Source organism: Nilaparvata lugens, chromosome 10, assembly GCF_014356525.2.
Source record: "Nilaparvata lugens isolate BPH chromosome 10, ASM1435652v1, whole genome shotgun sequence".
NCBI classification, from domain to species: domain Eukaryota; kingdom Metazoa; phylum Arthropoda; class Insecta; order Hemiptera; family Delphacidae; genus Nilaparvata; species Nilaparvata lugens.
Window position 1 is genome coordinate 1,793,434 of NC_052513.1, and position 27,994 is coordinate 1,821,427.

At 32.5% G+C, this 27,994-nt stretch overlaps 1 protein-coding gene across 2 annotated transcripts in view; it reads left to right on the top strand.

The window, feature by feature from the left end:
- Positions 1–1,395: 1,395 nt before the first annotated feature.
- LOC111064300 overlaps positions 1,396–27,994 on the top strand; it is a 30,154-nt gene continuing 3,555 nt past the window's right edge. The window contains exons 1-12 of one of the 2 annotated variants that reach the window (XM_039436062.1): positions 1,396–1,661; positions 2,440–2,622; positions 3,481–3,678; positions 5,664–5,880; positions 7,695–7,852; positions 19,522–19,701; positions 21,567–21,705; positions 22,142–22,299; positions 22,611–22,819; positions 23,416–23,593; positions 25,424–26,692; positions 27,593–27,760. In XM_039436062.1, coding sequence (XP_039291996.1) covers positions 1,560–1,661; positions 2,440–2,622; positions 3,481–3,678; positions 5,664–5,880; positions 7,695–7,852; positions 19,522–19,701; positions 21,567–21,705; positions 22,142–22,299; positions 22,611–22,819; positions 23,416–23,593; positions 25,424–26,692; positions 27,593–27,760 — 3,159 coding nt within the window. In that variant the 5' untranslated portion in view covers positions 1,396–1,559. Of the gene's footprint in view, positions 1,662–2,439; positions 2,623–3,480; positions 3,679–5,663; positions 5,881–7,694; positions 7,853–13,692; positions 13,932–16,696; positions 16,855–19,521; positions 19,702–21,566; positions 21,706–22,141; positions 22,300–22,610; positions 22,820–23,415; positions 23,594–25,423; positions 26,693–27,592; positions 27,761–27,994 lie in introns of those variants that run through there. The other variant, XM_039436063.1, reaches the window with a different exon arrangement.

Sequence of the window (27,994 nt, forward strand, 5' to 3'; positions counted from 1 at the left end):
AACCAAACTCATACAGTAGATTTTTCTCCTTTTGATGTTCAACTTGAATATTTTAAAATTTATTGTTTGTGTAATTTTCTTTTCTCTTTTACTTTTTTATTATAAAATATTGTTAATGCCCAATACAGGAATACCTTTAGGGCACTCGATGTTGAAATTGTATTGATTTATTCATGTATTTTTTCTACTTTTTAACTTGAAAAGCCTGAGTTAGGGTTGTTGTAGTAGCAACTCAGGAAACCGTTGTTTCACTCTTCCTCCGTCTCAAGGCCCAGGAAGCGGGCCACCCCAGAAATGGGTCGGTCCAGAGGCTGGCGGTTGTTAAATTTGTCGGCTTCGTGGGGCAGCTAAAAAGATGGTCCGTGGTGTGGGGTCCATTACCACAGTCGGGACAGACATCGGTCACATCCTCTGTGATTCTGGACATGTAACTGTTCAGAATCACAGAGTAGCCTGACCTCAGTTGCGCGAGGATGGTGCGGGTTCTTCTGGGTAGGCTCTTCTTCTCGGCATTTATTTGGGGTGGATACCCCCCAAAAACTGGGTTTGGCCTCAGTCCGCCGATGCTGCCCTCCTATGAATAGACTTGATCCCCTCCTTGTATTTTATGCTGTCGATGGATGGTTTTGGTTCCAGCCACCCAATTTCGCCAGTCAGGTCATTTACTGACCTTATATGCTTTGGGGGCGGTTCCTTCAGGGTAATGTGGTGGCAAGGATGATCCTGTTGGTGGCAGGCTAACAGGTACTGCTGGGAAATCATGCTGTTGCGGCTCTTGACCTTTAGTAGTTCGGTCTCACGATGTAGATGGTCTTCATCGGACATGAGGACACAGCCAGTTGATGTACTTAGGGCTGCATTTTGGCATGCTTGCAGATTGCGCCAATGTGTATCTGAAAACAATGTGCTGAAGTGCATATCAGGCAGTACATGGGGCAAGGACAAAGAAACACTAAGTTAGGGTCAAAACTAGTTGTTGAACTATTTAAAAGATGTTAAAAAAATAAAGGGTAACTACTTCAAGATTTTTTATTGTTTTTATTATATAATATATTGCATTTCTCTTCTCCTTTTTCAAATAAAGTAATTAAGTGAGGCTTCTAATGTGATCATTTTTTTGAAATTATTTGTCTATTTTAAGGGTTCTGGGCATATTATTCACAATTTTCAATGCAAATAATAGTGGGCTCACCCACACATTTTTTTATAATTGAGTAAGTATATCTTCCACTGATAATATCCAGTAATGAAAGTAAGTGATTTAGATGAGGTTCATTATGAATAAATTGTTTTGAAGGATATCATACAAACTCAAAACATTATAGATATTCGAAACACTCTAGATTCAAGTTATTATTATTATTATTATTATTATTACCGTATGGCTACACTAAGTGCTTCAAGACATTTAAAACAAAACTCAAAACATAGAATCAATATCAGCACGTAAAGCAAAACCTGATAAATACTCGTATTTTTTACATATTGGGTATCCTTGTTAGGCCTATCTTAATCATATTTTGATTAATTTTGACAGGTTTGGACATCTTATCCCTGGAATGACGTCTGAAGAGCTGAGCTACATGAGGAACGATAAAATGAAACTATCTGGTGAAGCCAGGAGAAACATAATGAACATGGCAGGTTTGGATATGCAGCAGGTGAGTCTCTATTATTCAATTATTCCTCATTGAATATTGAAGAAATAGGCTACAAGAAGAAATTATCATAAAAATAGAATAAGCATGAATCATCTCAACTAATTTTTATTTCGGTTAGTCATATCTTTTTCACGATAATTTTGGTCATAAACCCTAATCTCTTCATCATCTCATGATAGGTCCGCGATGATTAGTCATAATTTTCCTTTATCAATATTATTGATGAGTGATGTATATCATTAGAATAGAATAAGCATTAATCAATTCAACTTATTTCCATTTTTGTTAGTCATATTTTTTCACGATAATTTTGGTCATGAATCCTTATCTCTTCATCATCTCATAATACGTTATAGCTTTCCTCTCCCAATACCATTGATAAGTAATAATTGTACTATAGACTATTGTACTAATTGTATATAGTACTAATAATAATATAGACTTATTAGAATACTTATGTTAAATTTTATAGTGATATAAGTGTTGCAATGTAACTCACTCTTCATCTCTAGTACCATCATCATTATCATTCAGCTAGACTTAAAATACTAGACTTAAAATACTTATGTCAAATAAGTTGTCTGGAATAAATTGAAATTGTAAAAATGTATGAATTATTAATAAATAAGTCATGATCAGTCCCATGATTTTCAATCTGGAGTTTAGAAACGGTCTGTCCGTGCAAATTCTCCTAAATTTAACATTCTTGCAACTCGTTGCATATTAATGGAATATTGTGAGTGTGTTTCATTTATTATATCGATTATTTTTCTTGCAGATACGAACTCTATTCGATGTATTTTATTCGGAAACAAGATTGACCAAGAACTATTTCGCCAGCTTAATGCCGATTGTTAGTAAACTATCACCGAATCAGTTGAATAAGTTCAGCATTAAAAAGTTCAGCTTCAAAGAGATGATGGGTGGCTCCAGTGTAAAAGAACTTCCTGGTCTAATCCAAGTGAGTAACTTTGTAAACTTTCAAACTGAAACTAAGTTGTTTTCTGTATCAGCCAGAAACTTTGTTGCTTACTGAAGATGTGTATCGACAATAAATTTTAAAACCCTGTTGAGATCAACTGATTATTCAACTGATAGAAATAAAAGAGTACGGTACTCAATTATTCCGTATACGTTTTTTTGTTCAATAAAGAATAAGTAATTTCCCATATATCAAGGTATAAATCAGTTTTATTTAGGCATATACATTTATACATACATACAATATACATTTATCTATTTATTCATATACATACAGAATTCAGGTATATAACAGTCATTTGCCGAAAACTTCTTTGGGCGAATGCCTGTTATTCTTACTTTTTTATGTATTGTAGCAAATATGAATAAATTGATATTTCCTGAAACAGTCCTTGCAAACCCTAATATAGAACAATCATATCTATATGTACTTATTATTATTTACTTATTTATTTATTTAACAACAACGACAGAACAGCTTAATCATAAAATTATTGGAAACGGAAAAACAGGCTTATAGCCCTCACTATTCTATTTCTTATTTAAACACAATAAACGTTGTCAGGTACATAAGGGTTATATGCAAGGTATATAAGGGTTGAATATAAGGATTTTATCATAGCACAACAAGTTACAACTCTTCAGAGCCATTTTTCTTATGTTTAATCATTCCTTACAACGAAAATGGCTCTTGAAGAGTTGATGCTAGTTGTGTTGTGATGAAACAAAAGTGTACCTTCTTGATAACTTCAATTGTGTATCAAAAATGTTAGTAGCCCTAAAAAAGTGACAACTTTCTTATGTATAAAATTCTACCATTTTCATTCCAATTTTCCAGCTTCTACAGATGAGTATTGCTTCTAATGTCATCAACCAAAACAAGAGCATGGATGTGTCAAAATGGGGGGATGATGTGAAGTACTTGGGACCTCTAATTGCCGCTCTACCACTGGATGACTTCAAACTTTTATCAGATCACAAATTCGATGAGGTGTCCTTGTCGTTATTCGAGTTTCCAGTCGTCAATTTCGTACAGGTAAATTTTTACTGATTGATTTATTTTCTATTAACTTTTAATACAATTTTGAAAAGTAATTAGGGAAAGAGTACAGATTATTTTCTTACAGATTTTCAAATTCATCTATCTATCTATCTATCTATCCGTGGACAGAACCACAAATCATATAAATATGATTAGGAAGGAACAACAGGCTTGGCCCAAATCTATTCCATTCCCAAATTTTGATAAATTAATAAAATGTCGAAAAATAGGTTATGTTTCTACTGTAAAACGTTCAAGTTCAATTTTCGTCCAAAAATATATACAAGCTAAACATTTTGAATTTATAGAAATTGAAACACCAAACTATATTTAAATATAACACTCAATTATCACTTCATATTGAATTAATCAAGTTATTTTATAAAATTTTGAACCCAAAAATATACACAACTTCTCTCACTTAACACAGCTGTTTGCGTGTTCCAATTAATTGTTGTCGCCCTGGATAGCCGAGACGAGTATGGCGTTGTCTGGTCGCGGGTTCGAATCCCGCCGTTAGGCATGGACGTTTGATCATCTCATCAAATCACCCTCGCACTTTACATTACTCACGCACTGTGAAAAAGCTCATGTGGGCACCATCCTCAAAATATACATATTAATGTTTTCAATATTTAATACTTGGATTCTTGTTCTCATTCATCAATGCAGTTGCTTGTATTACATTGCAAGTTGTTGAGATTCTTTCATTTTCCAATCGAAATAAATGTCAAATGTGGAATATTTATTCGAAATTGCAGTTGACAAACTGCTGGGATTATTAAAACTATTGGTACCGGTATTATTAAAATGTTGAATAAATAAATAAAAGTGAAAAAGAAGTTTATTTTGATCTCTATTGTGTTCTCGAATCCTGACATACTGGATAGATAAGATCACTAGATAATATCAGAGACAAATTATACAAGTATCAAGTATAATTCAAGTATCTAGCAGTATCTTTACTCTATGATAAGGATTATCTAGGGCCATATTCGTCCTATACCATAGGATCTCTATTTAACGGTATTTCTACTCTATAAGACTAGATATTCAAATTCAATTTTATCATTAAAACACACAAAACAAGACAAAACGAAATGACAAAGAATTACAAAACAAATAAAAATACAATAAAATGTTACAAATATAAAAAAACCATGGGCTTTGTGGTTGGGTGTGTTGGAGAAGAGAAAAAAAAGAGAGGAAGATACCTATAGCCAACTATGGTTTCCCATGTAATAGGCAGGCAAAGAAGAGAAGAGAGAAGTGATGAGGAAAAAAGGGAAGGGAGGAGAAATGGGGGGAAGGAAGGAAGTTTCTCACACAAAACCTCTTCTAATCTCAAGTTATATTACATTAAACCAGTTGTAAAACTAAATCTTCAACATAGAATTGAATGTTTTAGAAGCTTTAACATTTTAATTTAAACGTTTTTCCGTTTCAGGCCTACTCTTCAACATCGAATTGATTGTTTTGAAATCTTCAATATTTGTTTTTTGAATTTAAAAATTTCTTTTGGTTCAGGCCTACTCTTCAACATCAAATTGATTGTTTTGAACTCTTTTATATTTAAATTTGAACATTTTTCTGTTTCAGGCCTACTCTTCAACATCGAATTGATTGTTTTGAAATCTTCAATATTTGTTTTTTGAATTTAAAAATTTCTTTTGGTTCAGGCCTACTCTTTAACATCAAATTGATTGTTTTGAACTCTTTTATATTTAAATTTGAACATTTTTCTGTTTCAGGCCTACTCTCCAACATCGAATTGATTGCTTTGAACTTTCGAACTCTTCAATATTTGTATTTGAACATTTCTTTTGTTTCAGACCTACTCTTTAACATAGAATTGATTGTTTTGAACTCTTTTATATTCAAATTTGAACATTTTTCTGTTTCAGGCCTACTCTTTAACATCGAATTGAATGTTTTGAAATATTTTACTTTTAAATTTGAACATTTTTCTTTTATTTCAGGCCTACTACCTAACAGGGAAAGGCAGTGCGTTCGATTCGATCAACCCGAAAATCTTCACTCTGCTCCATCACCTGGTGCAAGCACTGCCCTCGTCTGCAATCATCAACTACAAATCACCGCAAGCGAGCAGTCGCATTTGGACCGACATTCTGTCCACTGTCACCGGAGACAATCTGCCTCGATTTGTTCTTCTCTACCAGCATGTCGAGAGCATGGGTAATACTACAATATCCTATAGTCTGTTCATCGAAACGAGAGACTACAACATAACACCCCTTACGAATAGTCTAGTAGGGGGATTCCAAAATATGTTGTATATTGTCTTCCATATTGTGTATCATGTTTTTTTGGTAAATAAATTAAATTTGATAACGTTTGTGCTTGTGAAAGTTGCCGTGCTACCAATTTTCTCCAAAAGGTTGGATAGTTTTCACCTATCACCTGAAGAAAAGCTATCGGTTCCTTTCAGCAATATCTTGACAGAAGTTATGAATGGATTTACTGTTTATGAATAAGAGCTCCAGTTTAGAGCAAATCAAATTATAATCTTCATAAAGCTTGGGCAATTGGAAACGCAAAACTACAATATCAACAACACAACAGAATCAACTACAACTACAACTATCAACTAGTATCTACAACTATCAACTACAACTCAACAGAACCATTAGCTACATAAAACATGATCTTCTCACAAGCTAAATACTTATCTGTAAATGTTAATTTCATTTATCTGGTTACAGGCTTTTTTCATCTCAATAATATGTTTAACTTCACAGAAGCTATTACAATTCATCACAAAGTGTAATACTAATGACTCAGATCAGCTTATTGATCAGATCATACCTGATATGAGTCATTCAAAATTAAATGTATTTGTTCTTTGTAAAAATTCATACATAGGATAAATTTATGGATTGTACAAGAGAACAATTGCTTTTATAAAAATGAGATGATATGAGTAAAAAAAGTAAATTCGTATGGCTTTTGTTGGTGGGGAGTCCCTTGCGGGAAGGTCCCACCGCCTGAATATATATTTGAGCCGTCAACTCAAATAACTTTTATACGTTTAGTAATTACTTTTATACTTTATTAATTCATTTATACAATAAGTACATTATCAAAATGATAGGGAGAGAAAAAATTAGGTAACCTTGTGTTATTCCTCTCCCAAGTATATACTTAACACAAGTGTTTACTTTATGTTGTTGTCTCTCCTTTCGATTAACATACTACAGTTGAAAATCGTCTCTAGAGAATAAGAGAATTATCACAATTAAAGAATCACTATTGAAATCACAAAGATGTAACCAAACATGACGAATTTATTTGGAGAAAAATACGAAAATTTTGTGTTTTAATCTCCTATAGTGCTATCTTCAGTTTTTGTATTTCTCCAAACAAATTCGTCTTATTCTACTACATAACCAACTACACTGTTTTCTACTACATTGCTCCAACACCGTATGCTGTTATCTTCGGTTTGTGTTCACTACATCTTTGACTAAATATTTTTGTATCAAAAACAATATTATATTTAAAATCAATATATTTATGAATAAATATCAATACATCTCACTAAATACTGTGTCAGAAGTCACTATCGATATTGCAGAACCGTTCCGTAATAAAATAAAAGCACATAGATTTTGTCGATTCTTCATTTATTTATGGTACTATATGGTTTTTAGTAAGCTTGATGATGTGACCTTATTTTACATAAATTATTATATAATTAATTTCTGAATTATAGAAAATAATTAGTATCCGTGTTATATTTTTAATTAAACACGACTAGTTTCGACATTTATGTAATTCTCAAGTGTTCTTTTCGTTTTTGTAGTTTGTCTTTTGAAAGTGAACACTTGAGAAAATGGCATAAATGCCGAAACTAGTCGTGTTTAATTTTAAAATATTACAAGGGTACTATATATTTTCTATAATTAAACATTAAAGTGGCCCTATTTACTCCATTAGAATAAACTCTTTATCCTATGTATTTTTTCAATTGAGAAATATTCTGCTTGCAGGCATGGATGACTCAAATGAATCCCTACTGAGAAACGAAGACAACTATGCCATGTTGGGGTTACTTCCGTCAAGAAATCTTGAGAAAATTGCTAGTTATCTTAGCAGAAATCTCGAAAACTTCAAGAATATTAGAATCAGCCTCTTGCCGAAAGTATTGGTAATTATTTTATAAACTCCATTCAAATAATCTTTTGATATTCCATTACGTTGGAAAATATAGATGATGCATTTCTTGGATCAGGATCTACAAGTAACTCCTTACCATCAACATTTGATCGTGGATGGTAAAGCTACAGATGTCACATATTGAGATCAAACAAATTTATTTCATCTTGAATGATTGATTTTTGATGGCTCCAATATGTTCATAAGTATAGTCTAGTCTACTGATTTGAATATGACAATCTGATATAATATACAGAGTGAGTCATATGAATGGGAACCTTTCAATAGATTGGAGACTGTTTACAATAACTTTAATACACGAAGAAAACTTGGGAAATCATAAATCAATTTGTTAACAAGAGAAAAGACCAGCTCTAAAACAATCAATTAAGGCTAATTTTAATTTAAATGAAAATAATCAAATATGAACTTAACAGAGAGTTTTAAAAGGAGCTTTAAAGAAAAAAAAAAGAAGAAATTACAACAGAGATGAATGGACAACATTTTGATTTGACCTTGAACTTAACAGAAGGGAACTACACAATAGGTAATAAGATGAGTATATTTTCAAAAATGAAGAACAACACCTCTATAGTATTATTGGTAAACTTAACAACAGATCATCTGCTGGTCCTGATAAGATCAGATCACTAGATATAGTAAATAATATTTTCTATCTAAAGCTGTACTTATGCATCTATTTAATCGAATAATTGAAACAGGGAAGATACCTCAAAGCTTAAAAGTAACGTATCTCAGACCTATCTACAAAAACGGGGTAAAGAAAAGTGTGGATTCTTATAGGCCAATAGGATCGATTTCAGTAGTCATGAAAATCCTGGAACACTTTATTAGTATGCAATTGAATCAATACTTGACTAGACATAATATAATAAATGAGGCACAATACGGTTTTGTTTCAAAAAATCAATAGATTTGTTAGAGAAAATGACAGACGATATCTTTGAGGCCTTAGATGATAATAAATTTGTCATAACAGTAGCAACAGACCTAACAAAAGCGTATGATCTAGTGAATTATGAAATAATGCTGCAAAAAATAAAAAAATAGGCATTGGTGGGATTTGCTGAAGGTGTTTGAAAATTACTTTGTAGAAAGAAAAATTCATGTAAACATAGGTGAATATGTTAGTACAGATTATAATCAAATATGTGGATTGATTCAGGGCAGCATTTTATCTCCTGTTTTATTCAATTTGTATGTGAACGATTTAGCAAGTCTCAAATTCAGAAGCAAATTACTGCAGTATGCAGATGATATATCTATATAGGTACACACTGATCTGAATATAGGTATGAGATACATGCAGGAAGACTTGAACTTAGCGAATAATTATTTTTTCAATAATGACTTTCAATAATAATAATTGATAAATTCAAAAAAAAACTAAAGTTATTATATTTAGAAATCATAGAATCAATATCAATATACACAACCATAGGTTAATATGCCATAAGGTAAATTGTCTTAGAGATAGGTTGAGAAATGATTGTACATGTCAACATTAGAGTTCAATGAAAGTATTAAACATTTGGGAGTGTTTTTTGATGCAGACATGCGATTTGGTTCACATAATGATAGAATTTTGAAAATTATGAAGGCTGCTCTGTATAAGTGCTCTAGAATTAGCAGGTGCTTTCCAATTAGTACTAAAAGAATAGTCTATTTTTCCATGATACAAGGTGTAATATTTTATGGAATAACATTGCATAGTTTGGCACCAAGTTATTTGAAGCAGCCTGTCTATGATGTAGTTAGGAGAATAACGCAAACTTTGTTCAATGGAATTGAGATTCACTTGTTGGGTATCATGTCAATGGAAGCTCTTGCTAAATATACTGACCCTAGGGCGATTCCTCCATGTAGGAAGTGAGGAAGTTCCTACACTTTGATACAAAATAATAATAATGTCTTCATAGTGTATCTATAGGTTATAGGAGCATGCGAATACCTATCAAAATATTATAGAAAATACGGAATTGAAAGATACGGAGCAGTAAGGTTTTGCAACATAAGAAGGCTTGTAGCGTTGTAGGAAGTCTAATCTATTCCTACAATTCGACACTAGCGCTGCGCTACATGCTAAGTGGACGCGGAAGGAACTACTCGTATATGAATGATTGAATAAGGTCCTTCGTAAGTAGCTCCTCAACAACATGGATTATCGAAACGAAATAATCGATATTTGATCCAATCGATTGACTTGCCGACAATGTTTCTGCTTTCTGCAAGACCTAATGAAGTCTCCAAACGGACACGGACAATATTTCAATGTAAATAGTTTGGAGGCTGAATTGTCGTAATTTACTCCTCTTCTTCCTTCATTAACTGCATTTCTAAATTGAATGACTATTTAGTGGACAATTATTTAACAGGGACATTCATTGAAAAAGCAGGAGTGATCCATGGTCTAGTGGATAGAGTGCTTGCGTAGCAGCACAGAGATCCCGTGTTCAATCCCTCTCATAACCAAAAGTTTTGTAACCAGATCACTCCCGTGTTATCGGATGGGCACGTTAACTGTCGGTCCCGGCTGAAGTATGACAGTCGTAAAGGCCCATTGACGGCTTAAATTATATATTCAGGCGGTGGGACCTTCCCGCAAGGGACTCCCCACCAACAAAAGCCATAAGAATTTACTTTCTTTTATTGAAAAAGCAGACTAATTCATCTAGTGCTCACTATCCCAGCTACAAAGTGCTTCTGCCGAACGCACCTTTTCGGCTCTTAAACGCATAAAAAAACACTAGGAATTCAACCATCAAAATCGACTCAATGGACTAGCTTCCCTGTATATTGAAAAACAGTATTTCAAGAAATTGATGACAGAAGCAAAATTCTACGACTCTGTCACCAAAATGTTTGCTTCAAAGAAGGATCGACAAATCGAATTAAATTAAAAGTGGACCATGATGTGAGTAACTTATCATTTTTAGTTGTGAACTTGCATGTTGTGTTTATGTAGGCCTAAAGGTGCATATAGATATACGCGCCGCGAACATGAGCAATAGCAATTCACTTTTAATCAGCTGATGCCAAGCTTTTTATAACTATATCTTACCGTTCTGTAAAAACAGATTAAATCAGCTGATTGAAAGTGAATTGCTCATGTTCGCGGCGCGTATATCTGTACGCACCTTATATGCCAGCATCCATACAACATTTGAATTTGTCTATGGCAGAAAAAGTCAATGTGATCTTTTCCATTGCGACTATACTGGGAAGGGGGGTTGTAGCCCTACTTATCCTTTTTGACTCCTACAAGTTCAAAATCCACGAAGCGCCACTGTACTGACCTGTCCAGAAATTATTTAAAATGAATTCAGGAAAGTTAATGAGATAGGTTATGGTTTAAGAAATAGGGCATTTAGACCGCAAAGATATATAATACTATGGTAAGAGATTATCAAAATTTAGAATTCCTTACCTGCTGATTGTCTTCCACCTGAGTTGAGGAATTTGCAAGGAAAAAGCGAATTGAGAACAAAATTGAAAGATTTCTTTATAAGAATAGCTGAATAGGATAAAACATATTTTTCCAAGTGATTTTATTATGTGTTAGTGTGTTAAAATTTAGTCAGGTTAGTAAGTATCAAGTTATAAATATGTAAAGTTAGTAGCATACTAAAGTTAGTGAACAGAGAAAAAAGAAACTAAAAATAAAAAATTCCAATAGGCTAGATTGATTTTATATGGAAAAGAAAGAAAGTATTGTATGTAAATGTAATATGCTGATAGGTTTAAGATTATAAAAAATATTGTAATGAATTATTACTGATGTTTATAAATTTTGAAGGTTATTTGATTGTGCTTTGTGTTGTGTTCGATTGTGTAGTCTCTTGTCTGACGGCTACGGCCATCTGAATTTCGTTACTTGTGTATGAACAGTCAAAGAATTAAAGAGCGACTCAAGTGGTGAAAATCGGAACTTACTGTATGTCAAACTCTCAAGAATTTCCTCATTGTAGAATAAATTAATACAGTAATGATTGAATGTGAATATATTATTATTATGTAAATGATTTTGACACTCCTCAATTAGCTATAAGCTAGAGGAGTAACTAAAAGCACTGAGTGTATTATGATTGTAATGTAATTTGAAGGAATGAATAAATTGAATTGAAATTGAATATAATAATAATAATATAATAATAATAATAATAATAATAATAATATAATAATAATAATAATAATAATAATCCTTTTCCTTTTTCCTTCGTCCTGGTACCCCAGAAGAAGGAGTTTATTATAGAAAATATAACAAACAAAAATGAAAAATACACTTATAAAAAGAAATCTTACAAACAAAACAAATGATGAATAATAAAAAAAAGCAAGAATGACAAAAGATAAGAAGATTCCCTTTCAGTAGAACATTTCAAAAAATATTATAAACCAGACGAATTATAAATTCTCCAAAACCTTCTAAAGAAGGTTTGACTGGAGGAGTCAAGTTTTACATTATATTAAAAAAAAACCATAGAATAGTACATTGATATAATCAATCAGTGATCCCAAAATAATATTTTCAATTTAAATCATATCAAAAGAGAAATAGTTGTCAATCTTGGGTAGAAAAAAAAATTAATTGATACATTGATAATATTTCATTTAATTGTATTGTGTAGCGATAAAATAATGAAACAATGGGATTTCAGTTCTTGCTTATCACAAACAATAATACACAAGAAAAAATATATAAAAAAAAGAAAGAATTTATGAAGATCATTCAAATTTACTCAAATTATTAACAGAAGTGTTTCATCTTATTCTTAACAATTGAAATTCTATCCAGACCAATTAAATCATCTGGCAACTCATTGAAAATAGTTGGTACAACATAACTAAGTTCACATTTACCATGATAATTATTGTATTCGGGCACAATAAACCTCTTATAAGCAGCACCTTGTCTTCGCTCATGCAAATTCTACTTGACATTTATAGTTATTAGAAAAAAAAAATAATAATGATAATATCGAGTGACCTGGCTGGCTCAGGTCTGGTGTCAGAGTTTTCAGGTCGCAACTGATCAATTTCTGACATGATATAACGACTGCTTTTTAGGCAGCCAAAACCGACGACTCAACGTATCCATCGGAAACACGGACCTTTTATACTGATTGATCAATCATGTGATTGATTGATTGAGTATAAACGAAGGTGAAACTGTCGCCTCACTCACACAAAACCTCTTCTAATCTCAAGTTATATTACATTAAACCAGTTGTAAAACTAAATCTTCAACATAGAATTGAATGTTTTAGAAGCTTCAACATTTTAATTTAAACGTTTTTCCGTTTCAGGCCTACTCTTCAACATCGAATTGATTGTTTTGAAATCTTCAATATTTGTTTTTTGAATTTGAAAATTTCTTTTGGTTCAGGCCTACTCTTTAACATCAAATTGATTGTTTTGAACTCTTTTATATGCAAATTTGAACATTTTTCTGTTTCAGGCCTACTCTTTAACATCGAATTGAATGTTTTGAAATCTTCAATATTTGTTTTTTGAATTTAAAAATTTCTTTTGGTTCAGGCCTACTCTTTAACATCAAATTGATTGTTTTGAACTCTTTTATATTTAAATTTGAACATTTTTCTGTTTCAGGCCTACTCTTTAACATCGAATTGAATGTTTTGAACTTTCGAACTCTTCAATATTTGAACATTTCTTTTGTTTCAGACCTACTCTTTAACGTCGAATTGATTGTTTTGAACTCTTTTATATGCAAATTTGAACATTTTTCTGTTTCAGGCCTACTCTTTAACATCGAATTGAATGTTTTGAAATCTTTTACTTTTAAATTTGAACATTTTTTCTTTTATTTCAGGCCTACTACCTAACAGGGAAAGGCAGTGCGTTCGATTCGATCAACCCGAAAATCTTCACTCTGCTCCATCACCTGGTGCAAGCACTGCCCTCGTCTGCAATCATCAACTACAAATCACCGCAAGCGAGCAGTCGCATTTGGACCGACATTCTGTCCACTGTCACCGGAGACAATCTGCCTCGATTTGTTCTTCTCTACCAGCATGTCGAGAGCATGGGTAATACTACAATATCCTATAGTCTGTTCATCGAAACGAGAGACTACAACATAACACCCCTTACGAATAGTCTAGTAGGGGGATTCCAAATATGTTGTATATTGTCTTCCATATTGTGTATCATGTTTTTTTGGTAAATAAATTAAAATTCATAACGTTTGTGCTTGTGAAAGTTGCCGTGCTACCAATTTTCTCCAAAAGGTTGGATAGTTTTCACCTATCACCTGAAGAAAAGCTATCAGTTCCTTTCAGCAATATCTTGACAGAAGTTATGAATGGATTTACTGTTTATGAATAAGAGCTCCAGTTTAGAGCAAATCAAGTTATAATTTTTATAAAGCTTGGGCAATTGAAAACGCAAAACTACAATATCAACAACACAACAGAAATCAACTACAACTACAACTATCAACTAGTATCTACAACTATCAACTACAACTCAACAGAACCATTAGCTACATAAAACATGATCTTCTCACAAGCTAAATACTTATCTGTGAATGTTAATTTCATTTATCTGGTTACAGGCTTTTTTCATCTCAATAATATGTTTAACTTCACAGAATCTATTACAATTCATCACAAAGTGTAATACTAATGACTCAGATCAGCTTATTGATCAGATCATACCTGATATGAGCCATTCAAAATTAAATGTATTTGTTCTTTGTAAAAATTCATACATAGGATAAATTTATGGATTGTACAAGAGAACAATTGCTTTTATAAAAAATGAGATGATATGAGTAAAAAAAAGTAAATTCGTATGGCTTTTGTTGGTGGGGAGTCCCTTGCGGGAAGGTCCCACCGCCTGAATATATAATTTGAGCCGTCAACTCAAATAACTTTTATACGTTTAGTAATTACTTTTATACTTTATTAATTCATTTATACAATAAGTACATTATCAAAATGATAGGGAGAGAAAAAATAAGGTAACCTTGTGTTATTCCTCTCTCAAGTATATACTTATTAACACAAGTGTTTACTTTATGTTGTTGTCTCTCCTTTCGATTAACATACTACAGTTGAAAATCGTCTCTAGAGAATAAGAGAATTATCACAATTAAAGAATCACTATTGAAAACACAAAGATGTAACCAAACATGACGAATTTATTTGGAGAAAAATACAAAAATTTTGTGTTATCTCCTATAGTGTTATCTCCAGTTTTTGTATTTCTCCAAACAAATTCGTCTTATTCTACTACATAACCACTACACTGTTTTCTACTACATTGCTCCAACACCGTATGCTGTTATCTTCGGTTTGTGTTCACTACATCTTTGACTAAATATTTTTGTATCAAAAACAATATTATATTTAAAACCTATATTTATGAATAAAATATCAATACATCTCACTAAATACTGTGTCAGAAGTCACTATCGATATTGCAGAACACTCAACAGAATACATAAAACATGATCTTCTTACAAGCTAAATACTTATCTGTAAATGTTAATTTCATTTATCTGGTTACAGGCTTTTTTCATCTCAATAATATGTTTAACTTCACAGAAACTATTACAATTCATCACAAAGTGTAATACTAATGACTCAGATTAGCTTATTGATCAGATCATACATGATATGAGTCATTCAAAATTAAATGTATTTGTTCTTTGTAAAAATTCATACATAGGATAAATTTATGGATTGTACAAGAGAACAATTGCTTTTATAAAAAATGAGATGATATGAGTAAAAAAAAGTAAATTCGTATGGCTTTTGTTGGTGGGAAGTCCCTTGCGGGAAGGTCCCACCGCCTGAATATATAATTTGAGCCATCAACTCAAATAACTTTTATACGTTTAGTAATTACTTTTATACTTTATTAATTCATTTATACAATAAGTACATTATCAAAATGATAGGGAGAGAAAAAATTGGGTAACCTTGTGTTATTCCTCTCCCAAGTATATACTTAACACAAGTGTTTACTTTATGTTGTTGTCTCTCCTTTCGATTAACAGACTACAGTTGAAAATCGTCTCTAGAGAATAAGAGAATTATCACAATTAAAGAATCACTATTGAAATCACAAAGATGTAACCAAACATGACGAATTTATTTGGAGAAAAATACGAAAATTTTTGTGTTTTAATCTCCTATAGTGTTATCTCCAGTTTTTGTATTTCTCCAAACAAATTCGTCTTATTCTACTACATAACCACTACACTGTTTTCTACTACATTGCTCCAACACCGTATGCTGTTATCTTCGGTTTGTGTTCACTACATCTTTGACTAAATATTTTTGTATCAAAAACAATATTATATTTAAAATCTATATTTATGAATAAATATCAATACATCTCACTAAATACTGTGTCAGAAGTCACTATCGATATTGCAGAACCGTTCCGTAATTGAATAAAAGCACACAGATTTTGTCGATTCTTCATTTATTTATGGTACTATATGGTTTTTAGTCAGATAGATGATGTGACCTTATTTTACAATACACTATTGATTCTGAATTATAGAAAATAATTAGTATCCGTGTTATATTTTTAATTAAACACGACTAGTTTCGACATTTATGTAATTCTCAAGTGTCCTTTTCGTTTTTGTAGTTTGTCTTTTGAAAGTGAACACTTGAGAAAATGGCATAAATGCCGAAACTAGTCGTGTTTAATTTTAAAATATTACAAGGGTACTATATATTTTCTATAATTAAACATTAAAGTGGCCCTATTTACTCCATTAGAATAAACTCTTTATCCTATGTATTTTTTCAATTGAGAAATATTCTGCTTGCAGGCATGGATGACTCAAATGAATCCCTACTGAGAAACGAAGACAACTATGCCATGTTGGGGTTACTTCCGTCAAGAAATCTTGAGAAAATTGCTAGTTATCTTAGCAGAAATCTCGAAAACTTCAAGAATATTAGAATCAGCCTCTTGCCGAAAGTATTGGTAATTATTTTATAAATTCCATTCAAACAATCTTTTGATATTTTATTTCGTTGGAAAATATAGATGATGCATTTCTTGGATCAGGATCTACAAGTAACTCCTTACCATCAACATTTGATCGTGGATGGTAAAGCTACAGATGTCACATATTGAGATCAAACAAATTTATTTCATCTTGAATGATTGATTTTTGATGGCTCCAATATGTTCATAAGTATAGTCTAGTCTACTGATTTGAATATGACTATCTGTTATAATATACAGAGTGAGTCATATGAATGGGAACCTTTCAATAGATTGGAGACTGTTGTTATATATCCTGTAACTTTCAACATACGTTATTGGTCAAATACTTTAACTTTTGTCGTACAACTGAATTTCAACCCCTCATAAGGGGATGACTTGAGGGTTGTAATTCGAATATCATAAATGTAAACACACATTGTGTGGTACATAATTTTGAAGGCCTTTATTCTAAAACAAGAAAGATAACATCAATTAAATTGTTCTATGATCCAAAATGGCGGCTGATTGAAGTTTTCGTTTTTAAAGAAATAATTGATAAAGTTCGATCAGCCGCCATTTCGGATACAAGGATCATAGAACACTTTTATTGGTGTCATCTTTCTCGTTTTGAAAAGGATTTTAAAATGATGTATCACACAATGGTTGTTTACATTCAAAATATTTGAGTTACAACCCCTCATTTCTTTAAAAACTAAAACTTTAATCAGCCGTCAATTTGGATAAAAGTATCATAGAACATTTTTATCGATGCCATCTTTCTTGTTTTAAAAAGGTCTTTAAAATGATGTACCACACAATGGGTGTTTACATATAAAATATTCGAGTTACAACCCCTAAGTCATCCTCTTATGAGGGGTTGAAATTCTGTTGTACGTCAAAAGGTAGAGTATTTGACCAATAACTTATCCTGGAAGTTACAGTATTATGTCTCCAACTTATTGAAGGGTTCCCATACATATGACACTCTGTATATCGGTACCGTGCATGACAACATGAGTAAATGATTGAGTTTTTCATTTTTGTTTGCAATTTTTAGAGCCGTACGCTTAGAGGTGAGTTTTCGTTTGTGCATAAATTCCGTCGTCGACCACGATTAGAATATAATAGCCTTTATTTTATACCTGGGAGGGCGAAGTTAGGGCGCAGTCGGCTCTCTCTTACACTTAACCCTCCAATACAATACTAAATTATAATTTAACAAGCAATACTCAGTTGAATAAAATAAAACAAAACTATATTTTAAAACAAGAAAGATAACATCAATTAAATTGTTCTATGATACAAAATGGCGGCTGATTGAAGTTTTCGTTTTTAAGAAATAATTGATAAAGTTCAATCAGCCGCCATTTCGGATACAAGGATCATAGAACACTTTTATTGGTGTCATCTTCCTCGTTTTGAAAAGGCCTTTAAAATGATGTATCACACAATGGTTGTTTACATTCAAAATATTTGAGTTACAACCCCTCATTTCTTTAAAAACTAAAACTTTAATCAGCCATCATTTTGGATAAAAGTATCATAGAACATTTTTATCCATGCCATCTTTCTTGTTTTAAAAAAGTCTTTGAAATGATGTACCACACAATGGGTGTTTACATATAAAATATTCGAGTTACAACCCCTAAGTCATCCTCTTATGAGGGGTTGAAATTCTGTTGTACGTCAAAAGGTAGAGTATTTGACCAATAACTTATCCTGGAAGTTACAGTATTATGTCTCCAACTTATTGAAGGGTTCCCATACATATGACACTCTGTATATCGGTACCGTGCATGACAACATGAGTAAATGATTGAGTTTTTCATTTTTGTTTGCAATTTTTAGAGCCGTACGCTTAGAGGTGAGTTTTCGTTTGTGCATAAATTCCGTCGTCGACCACGATTAGAATATAATAGCCTTTATTTTATACCTGGGAGGGCGAAGTTAGGGCGCAGTCGGCTCTCTCTTACACTTAACCCTCCAATACAATACTAAATTATAATTTAACAAGCAATACTCAGTTGAATAAAATAAAACAAAACTATATTTTAAATGAAAAAAGTAAAAAAATAATAATAATTATAATGATAATAAGTGGAATAGTTGAATAAACTTAAAAGTAGAGCATTCTTAAAATGTAAAATAACAAAGATCTGTTGGGAAATAATACAACATTTATGACGGAATATATGGATAGGATCGATGGATATGGATAGGATGGACGGATAGGATCGAAGAAGCAAAAAAGAGCAATATGGCTACAAACCTTACAAGCAAAATGAGAAAAAAAAGAGTATTTTTTATATCTGTCTTTAGAGTTTACTTTTAAAGTTGAACTTGATTCTCTTAAAATTACTCTAAAGAAATTAATTTTAATTAATTAGGTGAGGATCTCAGATTGGGTGGATTTCAATTTGTCTAAATAGCTTATTATGTTACAATGTTTTAATGTGGGTGGTTAAGTTTATATTTTTGAATGGCAATATGTCGATATTATTGGGTTTTTTATCCTTAGATAATAAGCACAAATATCAAAAACTTTCAAACAAAACATCTTTGTTGATTTCCTCTCAATTCGATTTCTATTACAGTAGACTTATTCTATTACTACAGTACGGTAGGAGTATACGACTAATTCGGATTCTCTCTACTTTTCAGACGACACTCGTACTGAACTTCAACCGGTCTGGCCCGTGGACTTGGGATAGTTTCATGAGCAAACAATACCTGAACTTGTTCTTGACTGGTATCACTTGTTCCGATGTATACAACATGGAGACATCCGATTTCCCCTTGATTATGGCCGAGTACAACAAGCAAAGAATAGAAGCTGGCCATGTAAGTATATACTTCTCATAGGTGGTATATAGGATATAGGTGGTAGGCTATCTACTGAGGAGATAAAATACTCGGGGTGGACCAAAACCAGCACAAAAACTGCTGCCTTACAGATGGACTTCAAAGGAACTCCAAAGACTAAGGGAACAAACCTCTTACAGAAAACTTGATGTTGTCTTGCAGTTAGGTATATTGGAGGTCCAAAGGCTAGGACAGAACACCTGAACAAATAACCTGGTCCTCCAGGTTGGGGTTTTAGCCTTGGACCAACAACCCGCCTTAGAAAAAAACTCGAATCATCAACAAACAGTCTCGGAAATCGGACAGGAAATATAATTCTATCAGAAAGTGAAAATAATTTGACTGTATTCATTCTCTGTAGAAGTGATGTCGTGTTTATGTTTTTGAATGGACGGATTCAAGGATCCAAAGGTTCAAAGAACCTCACAAGTCAACCGAAGATTATTGTGTGTCCCAAAGTATGTTAGTTAGGCAAACCAACTCCCGTGTCCTTTACAAGATCCAGGAGTTTCTTCCCTATACCAACATCCCATTCCTCACCTGGTTGCTTACAGCCAAACAGAACCCTTCTTCTAGCTCCAAGTCTTTTGCAATCCATTATGATATGCTTAGCAGTCTCTTCACACTGATTACAAAGCCTACACATCTGGCTTTCATTTCTGAGTCCAATTGTGTGGAGATGTTTCCTGAAATGGCCACGTCCAGTTATCAGGGCAATCACCTGCTTGACTTGACCTCTACCCAGACTCACCAACCAGCTGGTGAAGCGAGGGCTTGCGTCTGCCAGCAGCCTTTTGCCAAGTGCTTGACCAGGGTGAGATGTCGTGTTAAGAATAGAATAGATGTTTATTTCATTAAAACAATACAATATAGTCACACTTTTTACCAATTGAATAATGATAATAGAAAGTAGCCTTGAATAAACATTCAATATAATTGTACAATATAGTACCCACTTATAATATCAGGCCGCAGTGTCTATGACGTGTCGTATTATTTAGTAGGTACTAAATTGCACTATAATATATTGTATTTTATAATATATTATTGTACTATAATATATTGTATACTATATTATTATTCTCTGAGCCGCTTTAGATTGTACTAATATTCATATTGACATGGCCAGACTGTTATGTTGGTCTATAGTTTGGCCATGATATTGAGTATAAAAACTTGGTCATTATAATCACTCATTTATTGAAATAACAAGAGATGACTTGAATAATAATTACGAAATAGTTTTAGTTTCTACACCTTCTGTAGGAAATTTTAGTTGACACTTGAAAGATATCACAGTCAATTCCTAATTGAAAATTGTTACGATTAGGCTAAAAATTGTTACAATACAATTTAAATTATACGAAAGATATAGTGAGGTCCACGTTATAATGGCAGTGGAGATGAACGTTGCTGATCCTCTATCTTGTAAATGCCTTCTTTATAAGGTAACTGATACAGGTTTATTGATGTATTATTAAATGTTAGAAATGTTATTATTGTTTAAATTGCTTAAAATTGTTACAATTATTGTTTAAATTGTTACGACTCTGTCAATGAATACTGAATTATTTTAGTGAATCAACAAAGATTATACGGTTATTTACAAAATCATCAAGTCTTATAGCGTCGACTAGCTCAGCTCTACTTAGACCAGGAATGAGAAATGTTGGCATGAATGAAAATTGACAATCACCTTTGTCTTAGCGTCGACTAACTTAGCTGTACTTGGTCCAAAAATGAAATTGTTTCCCCATCAGAAATTTTCAATTCAACTTTAATACGTGTGAGAATAAAAATTTGTACCCATGACTAATTGAAATTCATGACTTTTTCTCCTGAAGGTATTCCCGAAAGAGCTTCAATCCTGCTGCCAGCAAAAGTTGATGAAATACTTGGAAATGAAATCTCGTCTTTTGCAAGATGAACCCAATGAAGGGTTGATGGCACTCATGGAACCTGGAGAGATTGAGGCTGTGGGAGGTAAACATACTTTCACTTGAAATATTATAAAATGACGCTGTCTATCATACTATTTCACAAATAATATTGTTCCATATCCATCTGAGATTATTTAAAAATTGGTTGATTTGTTTTGGAGATGAAACAGTTTTTGAATTGTTTATCTATAGTTTGTTTGATAATTGATCAATGTAGTAGCAGTTTTATTTGAAATGAGTAGATTAGTTTGTTACTACATAAAATACATATTTACATACTGATTTTGTTGAATAATCTTCTGTATTTGTTGAATAGTCTTTTGTACTATATTTTGAATGAATTGTATCTGTTTTTACCTTGTGTTTATGAAGGTATACTATTCCATCTGATTTGACATTTTGTGCTTGATCTTGTTGATCCAATCAGTAACTGTAGCTTTATTCTTCAAAATTATAATCTTTTGCTTTGTCTGTCACAGGATACGTTCTGGCAACTCTACCTCCTAAAGCTATCTCGTCTTCCAACTATCGTTTCCAAATTTTGAAGTTGATTGGCCAGTTATCAGCTCCTGAGATTATGATTGGAATATCTGAGACTCAGAGATCGGAAATAATCAACATCTTTTTCGATCATCATGTATGTATCATTCATTATCCTGCCTTATTCTACAGTATAAACTTGAAATTATGAAACATATGAATTGTTTAAAGATGAAATGAATTATTTATTGAACCTCCGATTGGCCTTACATGAAAGAATAATAATAATAATTATTTAATCATTAAAAGTTACATACACTTGTTAATATTCTTCAACTTAATCGTCGTAAAGATTGAGGCGTATACTCGTATATTCAACACTTCTGCCTCAAATATTTTAGTATCTGAACAAAAAATGTTCCGGTATACTAATGACGATTATAATTTAATTTTGAATATTATTTACAGGGCCTGAACGAAGACTCGAGAACGCAAATCGATGAAACTCATCTTTTCCACATGGGAAACCTCTCTCTATTTCTTCCTGAAGCCGCCATCAGGAGGATCAAACCAGAAGCTTTGAAACTTCTTCTAGAAATCAGTTTTATCGACAAGAGAGTTTGCACTGATAATAACACGCGGTACGAATGGGCGAATGTGATTCGATCAGCTTTTGGGTGAGAAAAATTAAACTTATTCAGAATTCAATAAATTATTTTTGAAAATGATTATATTAATCATTATTAATAATAATTGAATAATCATTTATTTCGGGTTTTCATGAGATACGGTAATCAATCTATCATCACATACCGTATCCATCACTAATCAATTTTAGTTTAAAAATTATTATTCTTCTCAAATTTACTGGAATAAGTTCTATCTATTTCTTCATGGGTTACTCAACCTTGAGGTTGGATAGGTCAATGATTGAATTTTAGGTAATTTCTTGAAAAATATTCATAAAATTATGAAGAAGGTATCACTGAAAGTATTAGAAGCTATTATCGGGAGAAATTCATGAATATTGCTGTCAACCTAATAAAATAGTTGAGGGCTTGCCTGATTCCTCTCTCAATCATTCTAATGATTGTATATAAATGTCTGAATTTTGATAAAACATTATATAAAAATATGAGAGGAAATGTAAAATATCTTGACAAAACCAAACACCCCTTCTACAAGTCAGTGAATTTAATGAAAATATAATAATACTAATCTAATCTTATTCAACTCTAATTATAAATCTAATCTAATTTTTCTCGTCACCCAGAGAACCCAGTGAATGGAAGAGCGAACGGCTGACAATAATTGGAGACTTCATGCTGGTGATGAGTAACAGTGACATGTCACAAATCAAACAAGAAGCATTGCAGCGTGCTGGAGCGTCCCTTTCTAACAACTTTGGAGAAATGGTTGACTGGATGCCCGAAAACACTGAGTATTACAAGGTCAGTTATTTACTTTTATCCACGAAAAATATTTAATTGAGTTGTACGGTATTTAATATTGAATCAATCAAAGAATAAAATAATAGGATTTCTTTAAATACTAGGTAACATATTATATATTTGAATATTTTGAAGCTAAGCCATTCATGACTTCCATTACATTACAGCCGACATTCTTAATTGATGAAGATCAGGTTCAATTTTTGGGTATTTTATTAGATAGGCGACTGACTTGGACTCCTTATATTGAAAAATTGTGTGCAAAAATAGCATCTGGAGTATTTGTCATGAGACAGCTTGCAAGGCTCAAAGATAAAAAGCTACTAATAACAGCCTACCATGGTCTAGTATTGTCGCATATAAGGTATGCCATCATAGTGTGGGGTAACTCGTCAAAGCAAAATATGGATAGAGTATTTAAGTTGCAAAAGAGAGCGGTTAGGTGTATAGGAGAAGCGAATAGGCTAGATTCTTGCAGGCCACTGTTCAGGTCACTGGGTCTACTAACAGTGCCTAGCTTGTTCATCTATGAGGTTATTTTATTCGTAAGAGCAAGTGATTTGAGCCAAAATCTTGACGTTCATGACTACAACACGCGAAACCGATCTGACTATCACTTGGTGAGGCATGATAGTAGAATATTGGAGGAAAAACCAAGTTATACTGGTAGATTATTCTATAAAAAGCTACCGCTCATGCTGAAAAGAATTGAAAATACCCAGACATTTAAAAACCAACTGAAAAAGTATTTAACTGATGCAGCTTTTTATAGCTTACAAGATTTCCTCTCAGATTGAACTAGCTTCAAAGAATTGAAATATGACGAGTAACTAGAGTAGGGCTGTATTATCGACTTATATGTTCACTTGGCTATTCCGTATGCATTGGTGATTTATACACTCTGACTGTTCTGTACTGTATGGAATTGAGTATTAATAAGAATGACTTGTCTTATACTCCCTCCTGGAGTCTCCAAGACGAATTAAATTCAACTAGAACATTGTATTATTATTCACAAATAATATCTCTGACAAAGAGCATATTATAACAGACATTTCCAATTCAATTGGAAAATTATATTATTTGGAAATAATTGATCTTAAGAAGAGTTTGAAAGCTTATAGAGCTTGATATACAAGTATATCAACAGGATCTCTTCACCAATACAAATACAGTTTGCATACACACATATTCAATCATTTTATTATTAGGCTGTGTAAGTCATCGTTTATAGGTATGATTATATGTATCAGTGTGACAATATCTAATGATCAGTGTATATTACATCAATAAAGTAAATTTAATTGATTTGAATTGAATTTAAATTGGAAGTGATTGAATCGGAATGTTTTTCTTTCGAGATCAATTCATTCTCCTTGAAAATGTTGCAAGGTGTATTTGAATCCTTTCGTTATGGAAGCTTACTTTTTTATACTTTCTTCACTTTATACCTAGCTACATTTATACTGTTGTATAAATTAGGATTGGAACCGTTTTGGGCTTAAACCTGTGGTACTTTTTTTGTAGAAGTTGTGTGATTCTGAATGATTAAATAAATAAATAAATAGCTTAATATTACTTTCTTATAAACTGCAATAAACTATTAACTAACTATAAACTAGGGGTTCACTACACCTTGATCTCTCAAGCACATTATTGATCTCTCATCAACATATCTTGATAATGTTATAAGAGATTTGAATTGAATGAATATCAAGACTAACTCATGAAGATCTCTTGAATAAATCCAATGATTCATGCCTCGTTGATGATAGGATGGAAAGATCATTTTGTTATAATTTTCTCATGAATATCTTCATATTTTTCCAGGCATGCATTTCTACATTGAAGGAAGAAGAAAAATCTCTCTACATGAACGATCTGAAAAAGTTTGTTCGTTTACAACTGAGGGCCGCCCAACTAGAGCTGAATACAATCAAATCAGCCGCCCGAATCATCAAAGAAACCATCTCTTCACCAATTGTTCAACAACCATTGGAACGTCCGGTCGAATTCAATTACTCTATGGAATTCCTGAAACCTCAACTGAAATCAGGTGAAAATATCACGAAGAGTAACGCCAGGAAATCTGAAAATTTGAAGGAAGTTGTTGAAAAGGTTGAGAATACTAGTATGAAATCTATGAGGGATGAACTATTGTCAACCACTGTTCAGACTCCGATCTCTACTCTGACAGTTGAAGAAATTACAACTCCTCATCCCACTGAAACAACTAAGCAGATCAAGATTTATCCGATAAATTTTGAGAAAAATCCGTCAAACTCTCAAAAGAATTCCAATGAGTCAAAGAGTGTAGAGATGCGTGAGAGTGTGTTACAAGAATCTGGAAAAAGTGAGATGAGTTCGGAAGTGACAACCCAAGGTTTCACACCAGAAATTGTTGATAAGTCGGTGGATATTGTAGAAGCTTTTAATAGCAGTAGTAAACTTAATAAGGGCAGACGGATTTCCATATCTGGGGGTCGTAGACTCAAAAATACAACTTCCAATAATGATGAATCTAACGGTCAAGAAGGTATATCTACACCAGCACCAACAGAAGTTAACACTACTACTCAAGTGACAACTGAAAATGCTACAACTGAAACAATCTCGACTGTAAGTTCTACAACTCAAAAACCTGTTGAACAAATTACACCTACAACCACTACTGAGAAACCATCAGTAGGAGCTGGATTACTGAGAGTGTTATTCCCAGTTAACGTGTTTTGGGATTCTGTTGATACACTGAATTCGCATAAATCCTCCGAGAAGAATACTACCCAGAACGCAACGGTTGTTGAATCGTCGGTGTCCATGAACAGTTCTATCATTTTGAATCCTGAGAAAATCATCGCTAAGGAAAACAGTTCTGAGACCTCAATGCAGAAACGATCTTCGGGTGATGTCTACGATAAGAGTGTGCATCCTGATAGTTTGATCGGTGAAGATGTCCCTCGGAAATCTGGTGAAGTCAGTGATGATGTTGATGATGATGAGGATGATGAGAAATTCAGAAAGAGGAGGCAAGTTGTTGTTGATTCGTCTGTTGGTGAGAATTCTACTGGAGGAAGAGAGACTGTCCAAGAAGATGTGAAGGTGAGTTTTTGTTTGAAGATTTTATTTTGTTATTGTGCAGATTTTATCATTTTTACCGCTCTCATAATCTCAGAACTACTTGGGTTCCAATAATGGATGAACTGAAGTTTTATCGTTTTTCATAGTATAAGATTTATAGTGAGATGAAAATTAATGGTAAGTCTCTGAGACTAGTTTTAATAACAATCAACAAATTTTTTTGTGATTTATAAAGGATGTTTGAATAACAAAATTCTGATCTGCTATTTAACAGATAATTATTTTAAAGCCCGCTTTGTAAGACACCACTTATCAAATGTAATGGACCATCAAATCTGTAATGAATCTATAGGTTTAATGATCCATTACATTTAATAAGTATCCTAGAAACCGGGCCTGAATTGAATATAATGTTTTAGCTTCTTCAGCTGTCTTGAAAGAGCGAAACAGATTTATTCGAGTTATTGAATTCTAGCAGGTACTTTAATAATTCGTATGCAAATGTTATTATATAAATGTCAATGTTAATGTTACCCAATTCATATGAAGATCGTGTGAAATAACATACTGTATTTCATATTATTATCAATTGTAGATGACAATAATATTATCCACTTTTCTCCATGGCTGACTGATAATAGTCATGCTCCACACAACAATAAGAAAGTATTGTACACATATCTCTCAATATTTTGTTGATAGTTTTTCTCATTTTATAAATTATTGAGCACATCATAATTTTGTTATTTATCATTTACAATCAACTTAAGGACAAAGAAACAGACTACAGTCCAAAACTTCTTTTCATCCCAATTTCATAAAATAAATTGTCCAAATAAAGGTTATATAATTGTTATACATTATTTTAATAGAAAATTATAGGATTTTCAATAAATTATTGTACAATTTACTCTCCTCCAGATATCCTGTGATTCCATGCGTATTGTTGGTGATATATCGAAGTTGGCAATTGAAGAATCGGATTTGGAGAAACTCACAAATAAGGAAATCGAGAACTGTGTGGATGTCTTCAGGAAAATGGAAGTTCCTCTTGATATGAAGAAGAAAATAATGAAACGAATCAGCAAGGTAACAAATCCGATCCTCACTTTCAGGAGTTTCTAGATACTTATAATTAAAATTAGACAGATTTTAAATTTCAGACTAGTTGAATTACATATCAACTAAAAGATCAGATAAACTATAAATTGTGCCATGATTGTTCAATAACTATTTCAAAGTAGTTCAGAGGTGACATTTCATTTTGAGGCGTAGAGAATAAATAATCTGTAATAATAGAATTGATGAGATAAATTACACAAA